Genomic DNA, 22,012 nt, shown 5'->3' on the forward strand with positions numbered 1-22,012 from the left:
TTGCAAAAGTGTTCTGATTACTGGCCCACCAACTGGCATGAGGCTTTGGCTCCATGTGCCCAGGACTGGGAGGGGATCTTGTCACCTTGGAAAGCAGAGAGAGGCTCTCGAGGGCGTGTTGAGTAAGGGGTGCCGCTTTGAGACACATGGAACCCCCCCACCGTGGGCTGTCAGCAGAGTAAGTTTCCCTTGCCAGGCAGTACAGTGACCCGGGTGCCCTCCCAGGCTGAGAGAGGTTTGATCCCACTTTGTGGAATCATGATGATTCTTGTCTGGGGCGGGGAGTGGTGTTGGTGCAGGGTCCTTGGTCCTGAGTGGGAGCCCTGGGGGCCTGGATTGGGTCTGGGGCAGGAGGAATGGGGATTGGGCCTGGGGTAAGTCTGGAGTCTGACTGCAGTTGTCAGGTCCCAGGTCCATGGCGGCCTGTTAAGGGTTCTAGGTCCAGTCTGGGTCCCGGTTGGATGTCCTGGTCCTGGGTCCGTGTCCAGAGTTTTTGGTGTTGGGTCTAGAACCCTGGTCTGGGATTGATGGTCCAAGCCCAGGTTTGGGCCCTGCCCCTAAGTCCAGGGTTTGGAGTCATGATAGTGGTCTGAGTCTGGGGGTGGAATCAAGGTTGGGATCAGTAACCAAGATGGGATCAAGGTGGTGGTCTGTGGTTGGGATCAGTGAGGTCATGGTCCAAAATCTGGATCTGGGGTCCTGTTGCAGGTCGGGGGTCAGTGTCAGGATCTGGGTTTGAAGGGGGTTGGGCCCAGGGTGGTGATCTGAGGTCATGGTCAGAGTCTGAGGTGGTGGTCCAATGTCTAGGTCTGGGGTCCTGTTTGGAGTCTGGGGTCAGGAATGTTATCCGGGTCTGGCGTCAGGTTTCCGACTCTGTCTAAGGTCAGGGGTCAGGGGTTATAGCTACAGTCGGAGATCCAAGTCCCTGGGATCACGTTCTGCAATGGCAGTCTGGGGTCACAGCCATGGTCTGTCTTGGAGCCTGGGATCCGAGTTGTGATCTGAGCTGTGGTCAAGGTCTGGGTCTAGGGTCTTCTTCTGGCCAGGGTCCCTGTCGTGTTCCAAGTCTGAGGTCAGAGTCATGGCTGGGGGTCGGGGTCAGAGAGCGGAGGACCTGGTTGGGGGCTGAGGCGGGGTCTTGGTGCCGCGGGGGTCAGGCTCGGTCCAGCCCGCGCGGCCTCCAGGGGGCGCCGCCGCCCGCCCGCCCGCCCGCCCGGCCCCTCGCGGGCTCGCTGGCGCTGTGCGCGGCAGGCGGGGTCGGAGGCGGCGGCGGCTCCGGGGCGCGGGCGGCGGCGGTGGTGGCGGCGGCGGCGGCGGTGGCGGCGGCGGCGACGGCGGCGGCGGCGGCGGCCCGACTGCAGTCCCGGCGGGAGCCGAGCGAGCCGGGCCGGGCCTGAGCCGGCGCCATGGGGCGGCGCCGCCTGTGAGCCGCGGCGAGCGGAGCCGCGGGCGCCCAGCGGGGCCAGGCAGGCGGCGGCGCCCGAGGCCGACGGAGCGGCCGGGCCGGGCCGAGCGCGCCGAGCGGAGCGGAGCCGAGCGGCGGGAGAGGCCGCCGCCGCCGCCAAGATGGCGGACCTGGAGGCGGTGCTGGCCGATGTGAGCTACCTGATGGCCATGGAGAAGAGCAAGGCCACGCCGGCCGCGCGCGCCAGCAAGAAGATTCTGCTGCCCGAGCCCAGGTGAGGCGGGCGCCGGCCCCGGCCCGCCGGCCCCTCGGCCCCGCTCCCCGAGCCCCGACCCCGCAGCCCCAGACCACCCGGGCACTGGCCCCGAGACCCCCTCTGCCCCGCCAGCTCTCCGCGTCCCGCAGCCCTGACCGGACCCCTGCGCCCCAGGCCCTGTGCACCTGAACCCGGAGCACCCCAACGCCGGGGCTTTCCAGTTGCACTGGCTCCCCGACCCGCTCAGTGCCCCTGCCCTACTCTGCTGCCTTTCCCTTCACACACTCCGCCTGGCCCCCTTCTCCGTCAGCCCCTCGCCCTTGCCTTCTCCCCCAGAGCCTCCGTGCTCCCCTTTTTCCTCCTCCGGGTGGCCCCGGGTCCCGTGGAGTCCCCTCCTCTGCCTGCCCATCTACCTGGCCTGACTATATCGCCCATCCTTTCGCCGCCCCTACTCTCGGCATCCCCGCCTTGGGGTTCCACACCACCCCCCCCACCCCTGGTCCCCCTCGGATGGACACTTCTGTGAGGTTTGGGGCAGACAAGTCTTCCCGGATCTTCCCCATTCTTCTGGCGGGTCACCGGCCTGGGGTGGGGATTCAGAGCGCTTTGGGGGCCGGGGTAGCGTGGGGATCAGGGTATGGTGTGCGCCACATCCCTCAGTCCCTCTCCCCTCGAATCCCTCCTCTGGTGAGGCCCGCCTGTGGTGCCCCGTGGGTACTGTTTGCCAGGGGACGTCCCAGCACCCCTGCAGCAGCTGGACCACAGCTGCCACCTTTCTGTGAGGTAACTGATACCATTGCACCTGATATCCACGTTTCATCTGTTCAGGATATGGGCACAGGAGTGGACAGGATACGGACAATAGCTGAGGCTGTCCAGCATTTTACGGCGTCTAGAGTATTTTCCCATTGCCTGAGCCTCACAGCAGCCCATGGGCGGGTAGGTCAGGTGTGGTTTTGTCCCCATGGAACAGGTGGGGAAGCTGAAGGCCCAGAGGTGAGTGGCCTGCCCAGTGTCACCGGCATCCAGGGTGGTGGCTGGCCACCAGATCGGGGCTTCCAGCTTCTGGTTCCACACTGTGTCCACCACTGTGGCCTGAGCCAGGGGGGCCTGGCCATTCTGCATCTACAGGAGCCATGTGCCCACCACGATCTCTCATGCTGCGTGGTGAGGCCAGCCCCAGAAGCTCCTCCATCCCTGCCTAAGAGCTGCCATGCTGGTGCCCTGCCAGCCCAGGAGCCTGGGCCCGTCCTAGCTCTCCTGGTCTTATCATGTGACTTTGGGCAAGTCCCTTCCCATTTCTGGGCCTCGGTTTTCTCATCTGTGAAATGTGGATGGTGTGAAATAAGGACTGTGACTCTGTGGCATCCTGAGTTTGAAGCAGGGCCCAAGGCTGCGGCGGTGGGGAGGGGGTACGGTGCCCACGTCTCTGGTGCCCTCCTCTGTGACCCGTTCTCTGGGTTTCAGATTGACTGAACACCAGGCCTGGGAGAGGAAAATTGGCCTGCGTTTTGAAAAGGCCGTTAGGGCCCTTTTTTTCTAAGACATTTGCAATCAGATTTCTCAAAACGGGAACCAGACTGACTGTCAGCTGCGGGCTGTCCAGGGAGCGGCGACAGTTAGAACAGAAATGAGTTCAGAAATGACAAAGCCACGAGGGAGGAAATGGGGAGTCACACTCTGGGTCTCACAGCGGCTCTCCTTGGTGGCCTTGGCCTCGAGACCCTCTGGCAGGTTGGACTTCTGCAAAGTATGAGGCGGGGCCTTTTCTGGAACTCTCTCTGTTTGGGTAATCTCGCCCCAGAATGCATTGCTTCTGATGGGGCCCCGCCTTGGGTTGGCTCTGCAGGTGTTAGAACCGTGAGCAACAAGATGTTCCTCTTTTCCTGTCCCCTTTACATCCGTGATATTGATGGTGGTGATAGGAGTAATGGTGGAAATTATAATTATTTATTTTTGACCTTTGTCATCTCAGTCGATCCAAAAACTAACCTGTGAGGTTGGCAAGGCCATGCCTTGCATGTAGTAGTTGCTCAAGAAACATCAGGACTGTGTATAGTGTCTGAAACCAGGTGAGCTGTGAGTGTTAGGGGAACACAGGAGGAGACCGAGAGCCAGGTGTCATGGGCTCTCAGGTAGGGTCACCGTCTGGCGGCACCGCATTGGGCAGATTGCCCACACCTGTGAGATGGACTAGAGGAGCAGTGACTGTTAGTGAGCTGAGGCTGGGGAAGGGCCTAGGAATCCAGGCCTCCCGCCTCGGAGGATATGCCACTCTTTGCTTTATGCTTCGCCCACCCCCTGTGTCAGATGTCTCCTGCCCTGAAGATCATTATGACTGTATCTTACGTCTGCCTGGCACTTCCTAGTTTGCAAAGTGCTTTTTACTCCATTTTATCCTTTTCACGACTGTGGGAAACAGGCATGGCAGGTGGTATTTTCCCACTTAATAGTTGAAGCAACTGAGGCTGGGAGAGGGGAAGAGACTTGGTCCCAGAGGCGAGGTGGCACTTGAACTTGGGGTCTCTGGACTCCTGCTATGCATCATTTCTTCCACACACCCCTCTGTACCTCTGCTCTCAGCCCGGTCCTTGTTTTGTGGAATGTGGCAGCTGGCACCCCTGGCCCGGAAGCACAAGGGCAGCCCCCGGCACCATCAAGGCCCAGCCCCTCGCCGCCGGCTGGGATAGAGCTGAGCTGCTGTGGCAAAGCTAGTGCACGGAGGAGATGGCTCCACGCCTGGGGTCAGGGCCAGGGACGAAGGCCGCGGTTTGTCTATGACAAGGTGCCATTTGGAGCCGTTCCCATCGTGAGGTGGTCCCTCTTGGCAGCCTCCCTGCGGCTGGTGCCCAGGTTGTGGCTTGGCCGGGAGCTGGAGCTGCCATCACAGCTCTGACTTCTGAGCGCTGCGGAACAGGAGCTGTTGGGCACAGTGCCACTCAGTTGGCACGCGGGCTTTCCCTTCTGTCACCCTATAGAACCCGAGGAAACAGACCCATTTCTCGCACTTCTCATGGAGGGAGGCAGCAGTGCAGCTGGAATCAGGAGACCGGCTTCTAATCCCACCGCAGTCCCAGCTCACATGGGCACCAGCACGTCCCTTATGCTGGCCCAGCCTGCCTCCGTTTCCACCTCGGTAAAACGAGGGGCTGCCCTTCACCGGTGACCTCTCCGCTCCTTCGGCCCTCGGGGTCTGTGGTCTGGGCCTCTCCCTGAAGGAGCCGCTGTCCCGCTTTCCCGGCAGCGGCAGCAGTCCTGCAATTAGCGTCATTTGCTTCATGTGACCACGGAGGCCTCGTGTAATTAATCTCTGGGCTCCTGGCGGAGGAGACCGGCCTGGGCGGTCCCAGGAGATGTCCCTGCCTTCCCTGGTGACAGTGGCAGCCCCAGCGGCAGATGTCAGAGCCCGGTGCCTCTTGCAGCCTCCCATTCTCTCGGCTCTTCCTTTCCTGGTCCCTCCCCCACTGTGGATTTCCTCCTTCCTGCCCTTTTCTGGCTTCCCCGTCTCCCAGACCCGCAGCTCTTCCTCCGCTGCTTCTTCATTCCTGTTAACTCTTTGCTCCCAGGACTTCCTGCCCTTGATTTGTGGAGCGGGAAGAGGTGCAGGGAGTGGTTTTCTCCCTTCCTTCTCCTTCCAGTTCTGCATCACCAGGAGAAACCCTGCTGTTTTCAGCCTTTATCCCTTACCCAGAACTTTCCACTCCAGTAGCAGCGTTCTCCGCCCCCGCCTCCCCCCACAAAACAAGATCCTCTTTTGGGCAGTCATTCCCTCTGGGCCTTTGAAGCCCCCGCGTTCCCCAGGAATGGGTCTCCGGGACATCTTTTCCCATCTGTTCTCCTTTCCAGATCATGGGGTTTCACATTTTTGCCATTAAGTTGCTCGCCCGCCTGCTGTTCCCTCAGTAAAAGGATTTGAAGGGCGCGTGAGCATGACAGGTTGGAATCCGTGTCGGGGAATCTGGGCTCTGTCAACCCGGGAAAAACGTGTCCTATTAATGCACGATTAATTCCTAGTAGTAAACTCCCGGTGACATCAGGTGTAGGCAGGCTCTGCAGCGGTGTTTCCTGCCTGCCCCGGGCACCCAGGGAGGCTCTGCAGGGGGGCCGAGCACCTGGGGGCCGGTGGGGTGGGTCTGCGTGCACACGGCTGGTGCTTCCAGGATACCACGCTCCCGCCTCAGAACAGACAGCAGAAGCCACGAGCACGTGAGAGTCTTTGAGGAGCGCACAGCCTCCAGCACACCTGCCCTTTGTTCCTGTGGCCCCGAGCGGCCAGTGTCCTCTGCTGGACACATAAGACAGAGTCACACTCGAGTTCTCACTAACCTGTTTCAAACAGGAAAAATGAGGCGTTTGGCTGCCGCCTTTTCTAAAACAATAACCTGCCCTCTCTGCATCGCTGCTGACAGGGAGGGTAGTGTCTCCGCGGGCCAAAGAGCGGGGTTTCAGAAGTGGGTTTTCAGGTGTGAATGTGTTCGCAGCTCTGTTCTCTGAGCAGGGGGTTCTCTGACTCTGGAGGCCATTCTGGGTTTGGGGTCGGGGATGGCCCCCTTTCTGGGAGCTGCAGGGCAGGGAGCCCTGGAAGCTGTTCTGAGGTGATGGCAGCAGTGAATTGCGGGGTGTAGAGGTCGTGATGTGTGACAAGGCCGCCGGAGTGCCTTTTCCCGCACATCCTGCAAGCTGTCACTTTGTGGCCACCGTGCCCTGGGGAGCCTGGGTCGCTGCGGACACTCGTGGTGGGCTCGTGTGTGGTGCCCCGTGCTGTCATTTTCTCTTCTCTGGCCCAGGACTTGCTCCAGAGTTGGCCGTTTGGGTTGGTCTTCCCCATTTGATGTGTGGCCCTGTCCTCGAGCTCAGAGGATGTTGTCAGCCCCAAGGAGAGTCATTGAGAAATATTAATAAGAAGCCCCAGGGGACTTCCTCATGCTGCTGCCACCTCGGTGCCAGGTTTCCTGGAAATGCCACGGAGGAGCGTCCCAGCCACGGCTGCAGCCTCTGATCTGCTGGCTTAACCGCCGTCGCCTCCCAGAGCGTGACGGTTCCCGACGTGGCTGCACCATGCCCGCCAGGCCCGGAGTCCCCGGGCCAGCTTGCACCGTCCTCGGTTTCGTGGTTCTGGCATTCCTGTCACACGGGAGCATAGGAGCCATGGCCCTTGGCCGGCCAGGTGCCGGCCAAGGCTGCCCCCAGCCTGATGGGCTCCCGCAGCCACTGGCAGTGGGTGGAGGGCAAGGTGGGCAGGGCAAGAGTCCGGGGTCCCCTGGGACTCTGTACCCAGCTCTCCGGCAGAGGCTGGGCTAGGCCCTTGCCTGGTGGGAGGCCCTTTCTCAGGGAGGGCTGGACATTTTCTTGCCGCTAACTTGGTTGGGACTCAGGGTGAGCTACTCAGCTTCTTCTGGCCTTGATTTCCTCACCATCAAGATGAGTGTGTTTGCTTCTGACCCTGCGGTCCCTCCCCGTCCATACAAGCTACGGTTTGTGACCCTGAGTGGGTGTCATCTGTGAGGCCCGTGTACCACAGAGTGAAGGACTTAGCTTTCCCTTTGAACCATGTGGTGCCGGAAGGTGCCGGAAGTCCTCCCCTTCAGCCCTAACCCCCTCCCTGCCGTCCCATCACCCCAGCCCGCGCTCTGGGCTGGGAGGGCGGAAGTGCTCTCTCCCCTGGTGTCAGGCTGGGCCTGCTCCTCAGAGCAGCTGGAGCCAGAGTGAGCAGCCCTGGCTGTCGGGCAGCAGGGCCGGGCAGCTCCTGTCAGGGGGCCCTTGCTCCTTTGGCAGGGCAGGTATTGGGCTCTGCCCACTGGGGCCCCCAGACTGTGCGGCACGAGTGCCTGAGGCTGGTCTGTGAGCAGAGTGGAGTGGCAGCCGCTCAGGCTCAGGTTCGGGGGTGGGGTGCTCATGGGCCCAGCCGCGGGGCAGGCTTGCCAGTCAGAGCCCCCCCCTCTGAGGACACAGCAGGTGTGGGGCTGAGACCCCAGCAAGACCGGGTGGCTTCTGGTCACATTCCAGAAGGAGGCGCTTGCTGGGGGTTCCAGCAGGAGGGCTCCCTTCAGGAGAGGGAGGGAGCTGACGGCCCTCGCAGCAGGGCTGCGTTCTCTTGCTGTGTCCTCTCCGCCTTTTTCAGTGGCCAGCTCAGTGTTGGCAATTCAGCATTTGTTGACATCCTCATTTTACAAGTGGGGAAACTGGACATTTAAAGTCTGTGACTTGGCCTGGCCTCAGGGAGGGAGGTGGGGAGGGCCATTTGGAGCCCAGGCCTGGGTACCGGTCCGACTGCAGCAACTAAGGCCACTGAGGCCGTTCCCTGGAGGGGCTGGGTCCTTCGGGGGCTGGGGGTGGGGCTGGGGCGGGGAGGGTGCAGATACTGGGCTCTCTGGACAACCTGGAGTCCATCTGGGGACCACGTGCTCCTGGATATCAGAGTTGTTGACCTGGGCGGGGACAGGAATGCTGCTCTGGGGCCTTCGCCACTCAGACTCCGCCAGTATCAGGGAGAGGGGGTAGGAGATGAAGGTGACCCAGCCCAGGAGGCCGCCACTGCCTCCTGTGCCAGCCTGTACTTGCCACCCTGGCGGGAGCATCCCCCATAACACACTTGTCTAACCTGCCAGCTCCCTGGGCTCCAGCCCTGTGGGAATGGACAGGAAACCCTAACGTTGCAGCCCTGGGGGCCTCTCCTTCAAGGACTCCGCCGACTCTGACCTCGTGTTTGGTTGGGGGGGTGTGTTTATTTTATTTAGAAAACATTTTTTCTTTTTAAGGAAGAAAGTGGAAGTGCTGCGGGCTGAGAAGAATGCTGTGGCCATCCACCCTGTGCAGCCTTCCGAGGGAGGCAGGGTCTGGCCACTGAGCAGCGCGGAGCCCGGGCCTTTCCTCCGCGCCCTGGGCAGAGCCCCCAGGAGGGCAGAAGGCCCGCGCCGGGTGCCATGCCTGGAGAGGAGCTGGCGGCTCCGCTCTCTCGCGGGCAGGCCCTCTGCGAGCGTGTTTCCCGGCCTTTGCACGTCCAGCCCACGAGCCCGCGGCGGGAAGTGGCGGCACTGCTCTGGGCTGGGCATTCCCATCGCGCCGCCTTGGCTGAGCTGGCGCCAGTCTTGCTGGTTCAGGGGCAGGGGCTTCCCAGTGACTACTGCAGGGGCTATGCCCAGCTGCCCCGTAGGGTCATCTGACAGGCCGGAGTCACCCTGCCTGTCACCTGCATCTGCCTGTCTGGACGTTCCCTCTGACTATCCAGCCCCATGGAAGATCGACATCTTGTGATATTTCTTCCCTCTTTATTGCTTTGTCCACCTCCCAGGAGAAATCTGGCCCTCGCAGGGTCCCCGGGCTCCACACCCCTACCTCCCGGCTGCCTGGTCTCGTGACCCTGCCAAGCCTTCGCTACCTTGGACTGGGCCCACCCCGCTGTGCTTCACCCAGCACACCCCCCGGCCTGTTTCCCTGTCCGAACGGGAGGCCCCAAGCTGTCCCTCGCAGAGCTGGGAGCCCTGAGAGATCGGCGCAGAATGCGCCCCACAGACTCCCTGGGCTCCCTGTCTCCAGTCCGCAGGCCCCAGGGTGGGGGCTGTGTCTTGCTCAGTGTCACAGATTTTTTAGCTTCTGATGTGTGTGAAGTGCATGAGGGACTTGGGGGCTGGTCTCACCTCCTGAGTCCCTGGGAGTCCCACGGGGCCAGGGAGATGTGTCCTTGACGGTGGCTGGTGGACGTGAGCAGGTGTGTGGCCCCCAGGAGGGGAGAGTGTGCCAGCGTGGCTGAGGGCCACGTCCCGGCCTTGGAGTCCCTGTGGTTGTGGAGGGCGTCCTCACTTTCTGGGAGGGAACCGGCTCTGACGTGGTAGTTCAGGGCCACTGGGCCGTTGGCCCTCAGCTGGGGCTCTTCCCTTGTCGGCTGGAGTCACAGGATGGTGACACAGGAGGGCTGTCCAGGTCATCGGCACCCTTCTTCCTGTTGGAGACAGTTTTCGGAGGAGGTCACGGCATCTCTGAGCGTCTGGGGGGAGGGGTCACAGCTCCAGGACTGCTCACGCCGGCTCTGCACGCTCCCATGTTGTCTTGCGTGGCCCGAATGCGGACGAGGGCCCGGGAGGGCCTGGGCCTCCACCCAGACCACCTGAGAAGGAAAGTGCTGAGCAGGACAGGGCAGGAGTCGCCCCACCTGCGAGCCCAGGCCAGGGGTTGGGCGGCGTCTGCTGGCTGCACTGGCCCTGCCTGGAGCCTTCTCTCCTCAGGCCCCCTCTCTGATGGGGCCCGGGGCCTCAAGACCCCCAGAGGGCCTCGTCAGCTCTTCTTCTGTCCTTCCATCCATCCATCCAACAGATGAGCCTGCTCCTACCCCACCTTGTTTCTTCCCCTCCTTCCTGGCCCAGTGTCATCAGCTACCTGGGCTTCCTCCTGTGGTACCTACCCCCAGCAGAGTCTGCCCGCTCACCCGCCGCCCTGGACCGAGCTTCCCAAGTGTTGTCTGCTGAGCCTCCGCCCTGCCCCGTGGCTCATCCCTGGCTGGGTCTTCCCTGCCTGCCCCCATGCCCACCCACATGCCCTGGACTTTGTCACCTGTGACATCCTGTTTGCATTTGAGGAACCCAGTGAGGTTCTGCCTTCTCCACACGGCCTCTCCCAATGACCCAGAACATTCTTTCCTGTCTGAGTCTCCTCCAGATGACAGGGCCCCACTCAGGCTTTGTCTCATGCTGTCTAATGTCACAGAACCACCAGTGCAGGACTGGGAGGGCCTGCCTGGGGGGGGGCAGGGTTGCATGGCACCTTCCACTAGGTGATGGGCAGCAGGACCCTGTGCTGGGCTCCAACAGGGGTACGGGGATACAGAGAGGTGGGCACACAGAGTCCTCTTCATCCGTGGCCTGCTGGCAGCCCCACGTATCCTGAGGCCTGTGGGCATCGTACAGGCTCAGGTGTGACTGCCCAGCACGGCCCTCCGTATGGGCAGCTGGAACCCAGGCTAGTGAGGTCCAAATGGGACCACAGCTGGTTGGCAAGGTGGGACTGCAGGTGGCCCAGGAAAGGAGAGGAAGGGACAGCAAGAGGTGACTGAGGCGTGAAGCGTGGCCAGGTGTGGCTTTCCCAGACAGCACTCGGCAGTGGGGGGAGATAGCCGGGGACGGGGAGTGTGGGCTTGGGCTTCCGTGGTCACAACAGTGGCCTCTGCTCTGCTGCCCTCCCAGGCGACCCAGGGGCAGGGGGTTTTACTTCGGGTATCAGGGACACGGGAGCTGAGGCTTGGCTTTTCTTTTTCAATATTGAGATATAATTCACATAACATAAAATTCATCATGTTAAAGTGTACAATTCAACACATTTACTGTGTTGTGCAACCTTCACCACTGCCTGATTCCAGAACATTTCCATCACCTTATAAAGAAACCCTGTGCCCATTAGAAGTTATTCCCCTTTTCTTCTCCAGCCTGACACTCACTAGCCTGCTTTCTGTCTGTAGACTTGCCTGTTCTGGACAGGTGGTATAAATGGAATCATATAACATGTGGCCTTTTGTGACTGTCCGTTCACGTAGCAGAATCCTCTTAGGTTTATCCATACCGTGCGCACACGCACACCAGCACTTCACTCCATTTCCTGGCCAAGTAGTATCCCATTGTCGGGATGGGCCATATTTTCGTGACCCATCATTTGCTGATGGGTGAGTCCTGGCTTTTGAGGTTTGGCCAAGTTCCTAAAGCCAGACAAGGCAGCGCTGGGACCAGGCTTCTGAGCAGCCACCTGCTGGTCACCCTAGCTGTGGTGGACAGAGCCTTGGTAGGCAGGCTCAGCATTGCTTAGGTCCCTCTGGTGTGGCCACGGTCAGGTCCAACAGGGGTGGCTGCCTTCTTGGAGGGAGCGATGACACCCACCAGCAGTGCCCTCCACTCTGGATTCTGGGAGAGGAAGCAGCGACCTTCCAGGGAAGCAGGGCCAGCAGGCCTGACAGGAGCCTTGGGGGCTCCAGGTCACCCCGGCCCCTGTGTCTTTCAGCATCCGCAGCGTCATGCAGAAGTACCTGGAGGACCGGGGCGAGGTGACCTTTGAGAAGGTCTTCTCCCAGAAGCTGGGTGAGTACGGTGGGGGCTCTGCCGGCCCTGGGGCTTCTGCCACTTGTCCTGCTGCCCAGGCCTGGGGGGGTGTGGGCAGGATGACGCCGGGGCCGCCTTCCTGCCCCCATCCCAGCCGACTGGGCTGTGCTCCCCTCTCCCAGGAGGTTTGGCCTCCCAACCACCGGGGCAGGGGGCAGGGCAGCCAGCGAGCCCCCCCCCCCCCCCCCCCCCCCCCCCCGCCTCCCCCGGTGACAGCAGGCAGGGCGGTGACGTAGTGCCCTCCCAGCCCCTGGCCGTCAGCCCCGGAGCCCCCTGAAGGGGCGGGGCCAGCAGTCTCCCAGGGCCGCCAGGGAAGTTCCTCCTTTGGGGTTTGTTTTTGAGAGTTGCAGCTTCCCCTTGGTGCAGGCACAGCTGCTCGGGGCCGTTGGTAGAACTGACAGGAAGGGGCGGGGCCCTTCCTGTGGCGCCCGCCAGGCTGTGGTCGCCCCCGCCACCCCCACGGGCCTTCTTTGTGAGCAGCCTGCTTTGGCCGGCCCCTCCGTTCCTCGTCCTCAGTGCCCGTGTCTTAGAGGCTTCGTGGGTCCACCCCACGGACCTGGCACACAGGGAAGGGTGAGGCGGGGCACAGGGAAGCAGGCTCCGGCCACACACAGCTCCGGCTCTGAAATGGGAGTGGCCCGGCCTGGCAGGATCGGGGCGTTGGAGGTCAGGCTTAGCGAGTCAGTGTGTCGGGAAGCACGCCGTGTGGGTCCCCTGCCTGTGCTGTGTGACCTGGCACATTGCTTCACCTCTCTGAGTCTCACCTGGGAGCTAGGACTCAGGAGCCCCGCTGCCGAAGACTGTTGGAGGGCCAGGTGAGGCGGTGGCAGTGAAAGCCCCTGGCCCATGGGAAGCCCTGGTCACAAGTTACTAAAGGCATACTCTCGAAAGGCCAGTCTGCCCTTACCAGAAGTGCTGGCCGCGAGCTCTGGCAGAGGTGGAGGTGCCCAGGCAGTGGGGACGGTGCCCCCAAGAGGTGTGGAAAGTCACCCAGCTCGAGCCTGGTCACGCGTGTTGGGCTGGAGGGAGTAGAGACCACCCTTCCTTCTGCTTTGCCCTCCAGGGCTGCTCTGGGGCCAGGCTTCCGGCCCCCGTCCCTGGGGAGGATGAGGCCTAGCCCACGCAAGGTCTCCCGTGAGCCCTTCCTGCAGCCCGTCTCACCTCTTCCCTTCCCCAGAGGCCCATGCCCTGTGAGGCCCCCTGCACCAAGGCCACACTCTCTGGCCTGTCCTTCCCAGGACCTGCCACTGGACAGAAGGGCCCTGAGTTCTACCCATGCTGCCGCACACCGCCTGCCTGACAGGTCTCCCTGAGCCTCGGTTTCCCCAGCTGGACCTGCCCTCCCTGTCTGCCTGTTTCTCATGGCTGCTGTGAAAATCAGCCAGATGACAGAGGGGGGTGTAAGGCCCAGGGAGAGGGACACCCCCCCGCCCCCACCCGGAGGCTGCCTTCCTGCCCCCACGCAGCAGCCCTGGCCTGGGCTGGGTGGACCTCACTGACCCTGCACAGCCTGACCGGTGGGTGTGTCGCCCTCCTTGAGGAGCTACAGGCCCCAGACTGCAGTGAGAGGGTGGGGGACCCAGGCGCCAGAGTCTACTCCCCACCTCTGCCTCACCAGGGCACCTGTCACTTTCTAGCCATCATCTGAGGAAGCAGATTCTGAGAGGGGTAGAGATGCAGGCGCCCCGACCCCGAATCCAAGAATCTTTGGTTGGCGACAGCCTCCGAGGCCACCTTGCCCAGCCTCTGCCTGGGGCAGAGATCACCTCTGCCACCTCCTTGGCCAGTTCTGCCCAGGAAGCCCCAAGCCCACCCCACCCTCCATGATGGGCAGGGCTCTGCGGGGTGTGTGGCTCGGCGTGATGCACGATGCTTGCTTTCAGGGTACCTGCTCTTCCGAGACTTCTGCCTGAAGCACCTGGAGGAGGCCAAGCCCTTGGTGGAGTTCTACGAGGGGGTGAGGCTGGGCTAGCCTGGCCCTGCTGCGCATGGAGAAAGGGGCAGGGCTGGGGCTGCTTTCGCTGAATCTGTAAGACACCCCCGCGCCCCGCTGGGCCAAAGCTCACCTGTGGGGATCTTGTCCTCTAGATCAAGAAATACGAGAAGCTGGAGACAGAGGAGGAACGCCTGGCCTGCAGCCGGGAGATCTTTGACACGTACATCATGAAGGAGCTGCTGGCCTGCTCACACGTGAGTGCCCGGGCCCGCATGCTGGCAGGGGCGTGGGGACGGGAGGGGTGGCCCCGTGGAGAACGAACACACCTCTGTCTTCCCCAGCCCTTCTCGAAAAGCGCCATCGAGCACGTCCAGGGCCATCTGGCGAAGAAGCAGGTGCCTCCGGATCTCTTCCAGGTGTGTGCTGGCCTTTTCCCCGCTGCTGCCCAGCCCGGCCGGGGTCCCCCTTGGGCAGCACAGGTCCCAGAGCCTGGTCAGCTCCCACTCTGGCTCAGCCACCAACCTCCCGCTTCCTCCTGTAGCCATACATCGAAGAGATCTGTCAGAACCTCCGAGGAGATGTGTTCCAGAAATTCATTGAGAGGTGAGAGCGGGCTGTGAGCGGCAGCAGAAGGTGGGGAAGGGCCGCTCTGAGAAGGGGCGTGGATGGCGCGGAGGAGAGAAGCCAGCCTGCTTTAGTCCCCAACGCGCGGGCCCCTGGGGCTGTCTACACGCCAGCGCGGGGGCTCCTAAGAGGTCGTCACCTCCCCGACACTCCCCGACACTCCCGCCCCACCCTTCCCAGCACCAGGCACCTCCAAGCCTGTCCAGGGAGGGTCGAAAGGGAGCGAGGGACCACCCACGCATCTTCCCTCCCATGGACTGTCTAGCCCCTTGCTGGGCCCGTCGGGGTTGAGAAGCATCAGGCTGGTGGTAGGGATGGGCCCGAGAGGACACACTGCCACCCCGCTGCCCAGTGTGGCCTTCACGGTGCATGGGAGTTGTAGGGAGATTTCAGCTCCACGCAGGGAACAGCTTTCTTAATGTCCCAGCTGCTTAGTCGTGGAGTGGGGGCTTCACAGGGAATGAGTGGTGTGTCCCTGGAAGTATGCAAGCAGGGATGGGGTGAGCATTGTTGTGGATGTGGTAGCAGGAAGTCGGGGTCAGACTGGAAGACCTCACCTCTAAGCTTATCTCATCCCAGCAGGAACCCACAGACAGACAGCAGCGCCAGCATTGTGGGGGCTGGGGGCAGCTCGGGCTGGCAGTCTTCCTGGGCAACCCCAGAAGAGGGCACTGCGGCTCGGGAGTCCAGGGGATGGTAGTGGGTGAGGCCGGCTCACCCCAGCATCATTTCACTCACTTTCTAAGGCTCAACTGAGCCTGGTTTCTTCTCTCGCAGCGATAAATTCACACGATTTTGCCAGTGGAAGAATGTGGAGCTCAACATCCATGTGAGTGGGCTGGGTGGGCGTGGAGAGCCCCCTCCCTGCTGCCCCTCCCCAGGGACCCGGGCCCCAGGGCTGGGCCAGGGCCGGGGAGGCCAGGGGAGTCGACCCTTCAACGCCCAGGGGCTGGCTGTGGGGTTGGTGCAGGAGCCCAGCGGGGACAGCTCAAGGCAGGGAAGCACATGGCGACGGTGGCCCCAGGGCGGGGCCCAGGCATCCTACAGTGACCCCGTTGCTGCCGTCCCCGCAGCTGACCATGAACGACTTCAGCGTGCACCGTATCATCGGGCGAGGGGGCTTCGGCGAGGTCTACGGGTGCCGGAAGGCCGACACGGGCAAGATGTGAGCACTTGGTGGCATGCCTGAGGGAGAGGAGGGCCACGGAGGGGTGCCCTGAATGGGCAGGTGTCCGCAGAGGGCCACACACGGTTCTTGCTCTGTTACCTGCCGTGGCCCCTGGAGCCCCGGCCCACCAGCACTTCTGCCCTCTCTCTGTCTCTGTGTGTCATACGCTTGTCGTGGTGTCTAGTCTTCCCCACAAGGGCCCTGAGGACTGCCCACCCCACCTCACCCCTGGGGCCCTGCACTGCAGGTGCCAGCAGACCGCCTGACCAACCAGCCCCTCCCCTGCAGGTATGCCATGAAGTGTCTGGACAAGAAGCGCATCAAGATGAAGCAAGGGGAGACACTGGCCCTGAACGAGCGCATCATGCTCTCCCTCGTCAGCACCGGGGTGAGCGGGCAGCTGGCCACCAGCTCAGCCTTTGGGTCCGAACCTGGCACAGCTTCTGCTGACCTCCTCTCCCACCCCTTCCTAGGACTGCCCGTTCATCGTCTGCATGTCGTACGCGTTCCACACGCCAGACAAGCTCAGCTTCATCCTGGATCTCATGAACGGTGAGTGCCCGGCCTGGCCCCAGGTGGACCTCGGGGCTGGGGGCCGGGGTGGGAGCTGAGCACCCCCCTGCTCGGCTGCTTCCCTCAGGCGGGGACCTGCACTACCACCTGTCCCAGCACGGGGTCTTCTCTGAGGCCGACATGCGCTTCTACGCGGCCGAGATCATCCTGGGCCTGGAGCACATGCACAACCGCTTTGTCGTCTACCGGGACCTGAAGGTGAGGCGCCCCGCCCTCCTCCCAGCACGGGCTGCCCCCGTTCCCAAGACAGGCCCGGCCCGGCTCCTCGCCTGCGCGCCCCCGACCCAGGGCCCTGTCCCTGGACACCCATACCCTCTAGAGCAAAGACAGCGCCCCAGCTGGCGTCTTGCCCGGCCGGGCCCTGTCCTGAGCTGCTCGGGGGACGGCTCACTGGGCTTCCTCCACAGCCGGCCAACATCCTGCTGGACGAGCATGGCCACGTGCGCATCTCAGACCTGGGCCTGGCCTGCGACTTTTCCAAGAAGAAGCCCCACGCCAGCGTGTGAGTGCCCCAGCCCCCTCTCCCTTCCCGCACCCTCCACCAGACCCACTCATGGCCTCCTCGCTCCCACAGGGGCACCCACGGGTACATGGCCCCCGAGGTTCTGCAGAAGGGCGTGGCCTACGATAGCAGCGCCGACTGGTTCTCCCTGGGCTGCATGCTCTTCAAGCTGCTGCGAGGGTGAGCGGCCGTCCCGGGGCGGTGGGGGGGGGCGGGACAGAGACAGGCTCTTCCCCAGGCCAGCCAGAGCGGGGCGGGGGTGGGGGGTGGCGGGACAGAGACAGGCTCTTCCCCAGGCCGGCAAGGATCGTCCATGCTGCCTGCCTCAGTTTCCCCATTCCCGTCCTCTGACCTTGGACTTCGGCCTTTCTTGCCCAGGCATAGCCCTTTCCGGCAGCACAAGACCAAAGACAAGCATGAGATCGACAGAATGACATTGACCATGGTGCGTGGAGGGTCCCAGCCCGGGGAGGCTGGGCAGAGTCCACGGGGGGCCACAGTGAGGCTGGAGTCTCCTGCGGGCATCAGGGTCTCACCCGCCAGCAGCCATCTCCAGCCGCTTAACCCCACTCTGGCCTCCTTCCCTGTAGGCTCTCGTCTCTCTGTCGTCAGAGCAGAGATGCCTGCTAGGGGCCAGTTAGGAAGCTCTCCCTCTGCTGGGGGCCTGGACCCTCCTGCCCCTGCCCCAAGCAGCCTCAGGAGCCCCAGAGCTGGGATGGGGCCCGGGCCTCTGCCAATGTCCCCCTACTCCTCCCTGCAGGCTGTGGAGCTGCCCGACTCCTTTTCCCCTGAGCTCCGCTCCTTGCTGGAGGGGCTGCTACAGAGAGACGTCAACAGGAGGCTAGGCTGCCTGGGCCGAGGGTGAGTGCCTGAGACCAGGGCCATTGTCCCAGGCCTTCCCTCCCTGCTGGGCCCTGGGTGGTGTCCACGCTGCTGTGTCTAGGCCTCTGCAGTGGGCTGCTGGGCCAGTCTGCCCAAGCCTCTGCCTGTGCCCCTAAGAAGACAAGGCCTGTGTCCTGTCACTGGAGCCTCGTCCATGGTCCCAGCCTCCTTTGAAGAGTTCACAAGCTGGGGCGTGGCCAGCCCTGCCCAGTGTTCTCAGGGGGAGGGCTGCCTGCGGTGCAGCTGCTGGAGGTGGGTGTGGACCAGCTTCCCGAGGGGCCTTGTAACACAGATGATGAGGGCAGCAGCCTTTTATGTTTATTAAACATACACTAAGCGCTGGGCATGATGTTGCAAGATTCACAATATTAAAACTCACGGCAGCCCTACGATGTGGGAACTGCTGTTCTCCCCGTTTTAGAGATGGGGAAACCGGATGAGGTTTAAAGGACTTGCCCAAGGTCGCAGAGCCAGAGAGTGGCTGAACCAGGAGTTAACCTGGGCCACCTGCCCCACAGCCCAGGCTTTGCCCCCTGGCCTGGGTGGTGCCAAGCCCCGATGACCCGCTCTCCCTGCAGGGCCCAGGAAGTGAAGGAGAGCCCCTTCTTCCGTTCCCTGGACTGGCAGATGGTCTTCCTGCAGAAGGTAACAGCCTGGGGGCCGGGGCCGGGGCCGGGTGGGGCCCTCTGTAGCCCCTGCCCCGAGCTGATGCTCAGCCCCTGTTCTGCTGCAGTACCCTCCCCCGCTAATGCCCCCACGAGGGGAGGTGAATGCGGCAGACGCCTTCGACATTGGCTCCTTTGATGAGGAGGACACAAAAGGAATCAAGGTACTGGGCCTTGCCTGGCCTCTCAGCCCTGAGCTCTAAGCCCAGCCCGGCTGGCATCCTCCTCCCTCCTCTGCCCTGTGAGACCCCCATGCCAGCCCCGTCTGCCTGTTGGGCCTCAGGCTTCTCCTCCCCAAACATCCCTGGGGGCGGCAGTTGGACCAGACCACCCTGCCCTGGGGCCCTGCGGCCAGGCAGGCCTGTGGCCGATGGATGTCTCTTCCCTGGCCCTGCGGTGAAGTTACTGGACAGCGACCAGGAGCTCTACCGCAACTTCCCCCTCACCATCTCGGAGCGGTGGCAGCAGGAGGTGGCAGAGACTGTCTTCGACACCATCAACGCTGAGACGGACCGGCTGGAGGCCCGCAAGAAAACCAAAAACAAGCAGCTGGGCCACGAGGAAGGTGAGGGTCGGCGGCTGCTGTGGGCGCCCAGTGCCCACCTTAAAGATCGGAAACAGGCTCAGGTTTCAGCCAAGGTCACAGCCAGAGAGCAGCCGACCCAGGATTCAAACCCGGGCGGAGCGGGCCCGGCTGAGTCCCCCTCTCTTACTCTCTTGCATCAGACTACGCCCTGGGCAAGGACTGCATCATGCACGGCTACATGTCCAAGATGGGCAACCCCTTCCTGACCCAGTGGCAGCGGCGGTACTTCTACCTGTTCCCCAACCGGCTCGAGTGGCGGGGCGAGGGCGAGGCCCCGGTAAGGAGCGGGCCGGGGCCGGGAGCCCCTGGGGTTGGCGGCTGGCGGGGCCTGTCCCGTGCCCTCACCGCCCACTCCCCGCCCTGCAGCAGAGCCTGCTGACCATGGAGGAGATCCAGTCGGTGGAGGAGACACAGATCAAGGAGCGAAAGTGCCTCCTCCTCAAGATCCGCGGCGGCAAGCAGTTCGTCCTGCAGTGCGACGTGAGTGGGGGCCCGGGGCGGTGGGCGGGGGCGGGGCCAGAGTGGCCTTCGGGCCCCCCCTGACAGACCTCGGGGTGTGTGCAGAGCGACCCCGAGCTGGTGCAATGGAAGAAGGAGCTGCGTGACGCCTACCGCGAGGCCCAGCAGCTGGTGCAGCGGGTGCCCAAGATGAAGAACAAGCCGCGCTCGCCTGTCGTGGAGCTGAGCAAGGTGCCGCTGGTGCAGCGCGGCAGCGCCAACGGCCTCTGACCTGCTGCCGCCACCCGCCCGGCCGCCCTCCTGCCCGCCCGCCTTTTATAAACCTCTAATTTATTTTGTTGAATTTTTATTATTTGTTTTCCCGCCAAGCGGAAAAGGTTTTATTTTGTAATTATTGTGATTTCCTGTGGCCCCAGCCTGGCCCAGCCCCCAGGGAGGGGCCCGCTTGCCTTGGCTCCCGCTGCCGCCCACCCAGCCACTGTCCAGCCACCCTCGGCCCCGCCCCCAGGGGCCACCCACCCCCGGTGTCTTCCCGTGCAGGGAGAGCAGCCGCCCCCAGCGGCCCTCCTGCCCCTTCCCCAGGGATGGTGCCACGTGGAGTTGGGCCACCTCCAGCTCTGTGCCCACAGCCCAGCTGGGTGGCCCGGCATTCCCCAGCCCAGGGGAGGCCGCAGGGCAGGGATGCTACTTGAATTTTCCCACCGCAGCCCCTCCTGTAACAGGGACACAGCCCTGCACTGACCTGCCCTCCAGCTAGTCGGTAGACAAGGGGGCCCGTTGTCTCCCTGACCCCAGGGCCTCCCGCGTGACTTAGGCTCCTGCACCCTTTCTTGGGAAGGGTCCCCCGTTCCCACCTTCCCTGGACACCGTGGGGCTTGGCCAGGAGGGTGGTGTTGGCAGCGGCTGCTGCTGCCCTCACTGAAGCCCCCTCTTCTTCCCACCCCAAGCGCCCAGGCTCAGGGACCACAGAAAAGGCACCTGTGGATTGTGCCACGCTGGCCTCGCCTGGCCCCGAGCCCCCCTTCCCTGGGCTGGGCAGGGCCTCTTCTGCCCAGGACCACAGGGGGCCGGCCTGGGCTGGCCGGGCAGCACAGTGAGAGGGGGCCGGGTGGGGCAGCCCTCCCCACGCCAGGCCGCTCCGTGCGTGCCCCCGGCCGTCCAGCTCCAGAGCCCCGTGTCCCGTCAGTGCCACTGCCCACAGGGCGCCACCTCGCCCGCAGCATGCCCCCTCATGCCAGTCGCTGCCGTGTGTGGTGTCGCGCCCTCTCCCCCGGGGCTGCGTCAGCGGGCCCTCCACTCCCATCTACTCACCCCACCCCCCCGGGGCGTCTCTTTGCCGATTTTTGAATGTGATTTTAAAGAGTGAAAAATGATATACGCGTTTTTATAAAAAATGGTGCCTGACTCCTTGGCTGTGTCAGACTCTTTTGTGCCCGATGGTCATTTTCAGTCTCCACGGGGCTGGGGCCTGAGGAGAGGGTCTTGGTGGTGCCAGATCCCCTCCACCTCCACAGCCGGCATCCACGGCCAGCCCAGGCCCAAGCACCCCGGGGCGGGGAGGGGCTCCCACTCCGCCCCTCCTACCCTGTGGGAGCAGAAGGGGTCTTCCGCCCACTGCCAGGGAAGCAGGAGGAGGTGCCTGCCCTTTGGTGCCTGGTGTCATGTTTGGACCGACCAAGCCCACCTGGCCCTCCAGGACCCATGCTGAGGACACCCCTGTGGACAGATGAGCACCTCTGCCCTTGGGGCCACACCACAGTCTCTGGCCTTCGCCTTCTCTGGCTTTGGTCTTACCTCCGGCCTTGCTGTGCAGCCTCCAGTAGAGGTCCCTGAAGCCTGAGCCTGAGGGATACCCCAGCACCAGGCCTCATGTACCCAGAGGCTCTGTTCAACTTTCTTTTCCCCAAGTCCCTGCCGTCCAGGCCCACACGGGTGATGTCGCTGCTGCCCGCTCCGTGCAGGACTCTGCTGGCAAGGACTCAGCTCCACGGAGCCTCTGAGGAAATGGCTTTTCAGCTGGGCCTCCAGCACTGGGGTGGAGGAGGTGGGGATGCATTTCCGATGCAGGGAAGGGCCCGGCAGTCAGGAGTGGCTCAGGTTGGCAGGAGCACTGTGGGAAGGAGCCAGGCCTGGGAGGCCCTGAATGCAGGCTGAACCCACCCCAGAGCCCAGGGGCACTTAGTGACTGCACGACGAAGATGGCAATGGAGATGCAGCCCGAACCTGGATAGGCTCTGGGGAGTCCTTGCAGGCTCTGGACCAGGGCTGCATGATGAGAGCTGGCTGTAGAACAAGTTGCTTGTTACCACAGGCAGGACGTGTGGAAGGAGGTGAAGGACAGGAGGCAGGGAGACGGGTGAAGGGCCACTGATTCTGTCCAGGGAAGAGATGTCATAACGATGGTGGTGGTAAAGGAAGAGATGCAAAGGGGTCAGATGGGAAGAACGTGGCCCAGTGGGAATGGGCGGGACCTGGGGACGAGACAGAAGTGGGAGTCCAAAATGGCACAGCAGGAGGCCTGTGCTATCACTCAGAGTCACGACAGCCAGGGAGCAGAGCTGGCCGGAAGGGAAGAGGGTGAATGTGGCTGCATGTGGTTTGGAAACTGCTGATGGATTGCATGGGACATCAGGCACAAAGGTGTCCCAGAGGGAGCTGAAATGTGGTCCTGGAGGTGGCATCAGGGTGACAGTGGGAACAGACAGGCTTTCAGCTGGGAGAAGCCAGACTGGGAGTCGGGGAGGGACAACAGGGGCCCCGGGAAAGGGTTGAGAAGACAGTGGAATTAGGAGTCAAGGGCTGGGGGGGGGGGGGAGTTATGTCTAAGGCCGCAGAAATCAGGAGAGGCTGGGCCTGAGACAGTCCCGTTAGATTTGG

General features: G+C 63.0%; 1 protein-coding gene across 1 annotated transcript; it reads left to right on the plus strand.

The window, feature by feature from the left end:
• Positions 1-1,337: 1,337 nt before the first annotated feature.
• On the plus strand, positions 1,338-19,484 carry GRK2 (G protein-coupled receptor kinase 2). The gene is made up of 21 exons (XM_060019368.1): positions 1,338-1,679; positions 11,643-11,719; positions 13,624-13,697; positions 13,829-13,930; positions 14,018-14,092; positions 14,218-14,279; positions 15,078-15,129; positions 15,374-15,465; positions 15,757-15,856; positions 15,942-16,020; positions 16,109-16,239; positions 16,449-16,543; positions 16,616-16,723; positions 16,922-16,988; positions 17,304-17,404; positions 18,004-18,070; positions 18,159-18,254; positions 18,493-18,655; positions 18,817-18,953; positions 19,043-19,156; positions 19,241-19,484. Exons 1-21 carry the CDS (start codon positions 1,567-1,569, stop codon positions 19,403-19,405), a joined length of 2,070 nt encoding a protein of 689 aa, XP_059875351.1. The 5' UTR covers positions 1,338-1,566; the 3' UTR covers positions 19,406-19,484.
• Positions 19,485-22,012: the final 2,528 nt, after the last annotated feature.

This window comes from Delphinus delphis, chromosome 8 (genome assembly GCF_949987515.2).
Source record: "Delphinus delphis chromosome 8, mDelDel1.2, whole genome shotgun sequence".
NCBI lineage: Eukaryota > Metazoa > Chordata > Mammalia > Artiodactyla > Delphinidae > Delphinus > Delphinus delphis.

Bases quoted from the DNA above. Each gene is read 5' to 3' on its own strand.
- GRK2 (XM_060019368.1), top strand. From the start codon at position 1,567: ATGGCGGACCTGGAGGCGGTGCTGGCCGATGTGAGCTACCTGATGGCC. The intron at 1,680-11,642 runs GTGAGGCGGGCG...TGTGTCTTTCAG, and splicing joins ATTCTGCTGCCCGAGCCCAG to CATCCGCAGCGTCATGCAGA. The intron at 16,021-16,108 runs GTGAGTGCCCGG...TGCTTCCCTCAG, and splicing joins CATCCTGGATCTCATGAACG to GCGGGGACCTGCACTACCAC.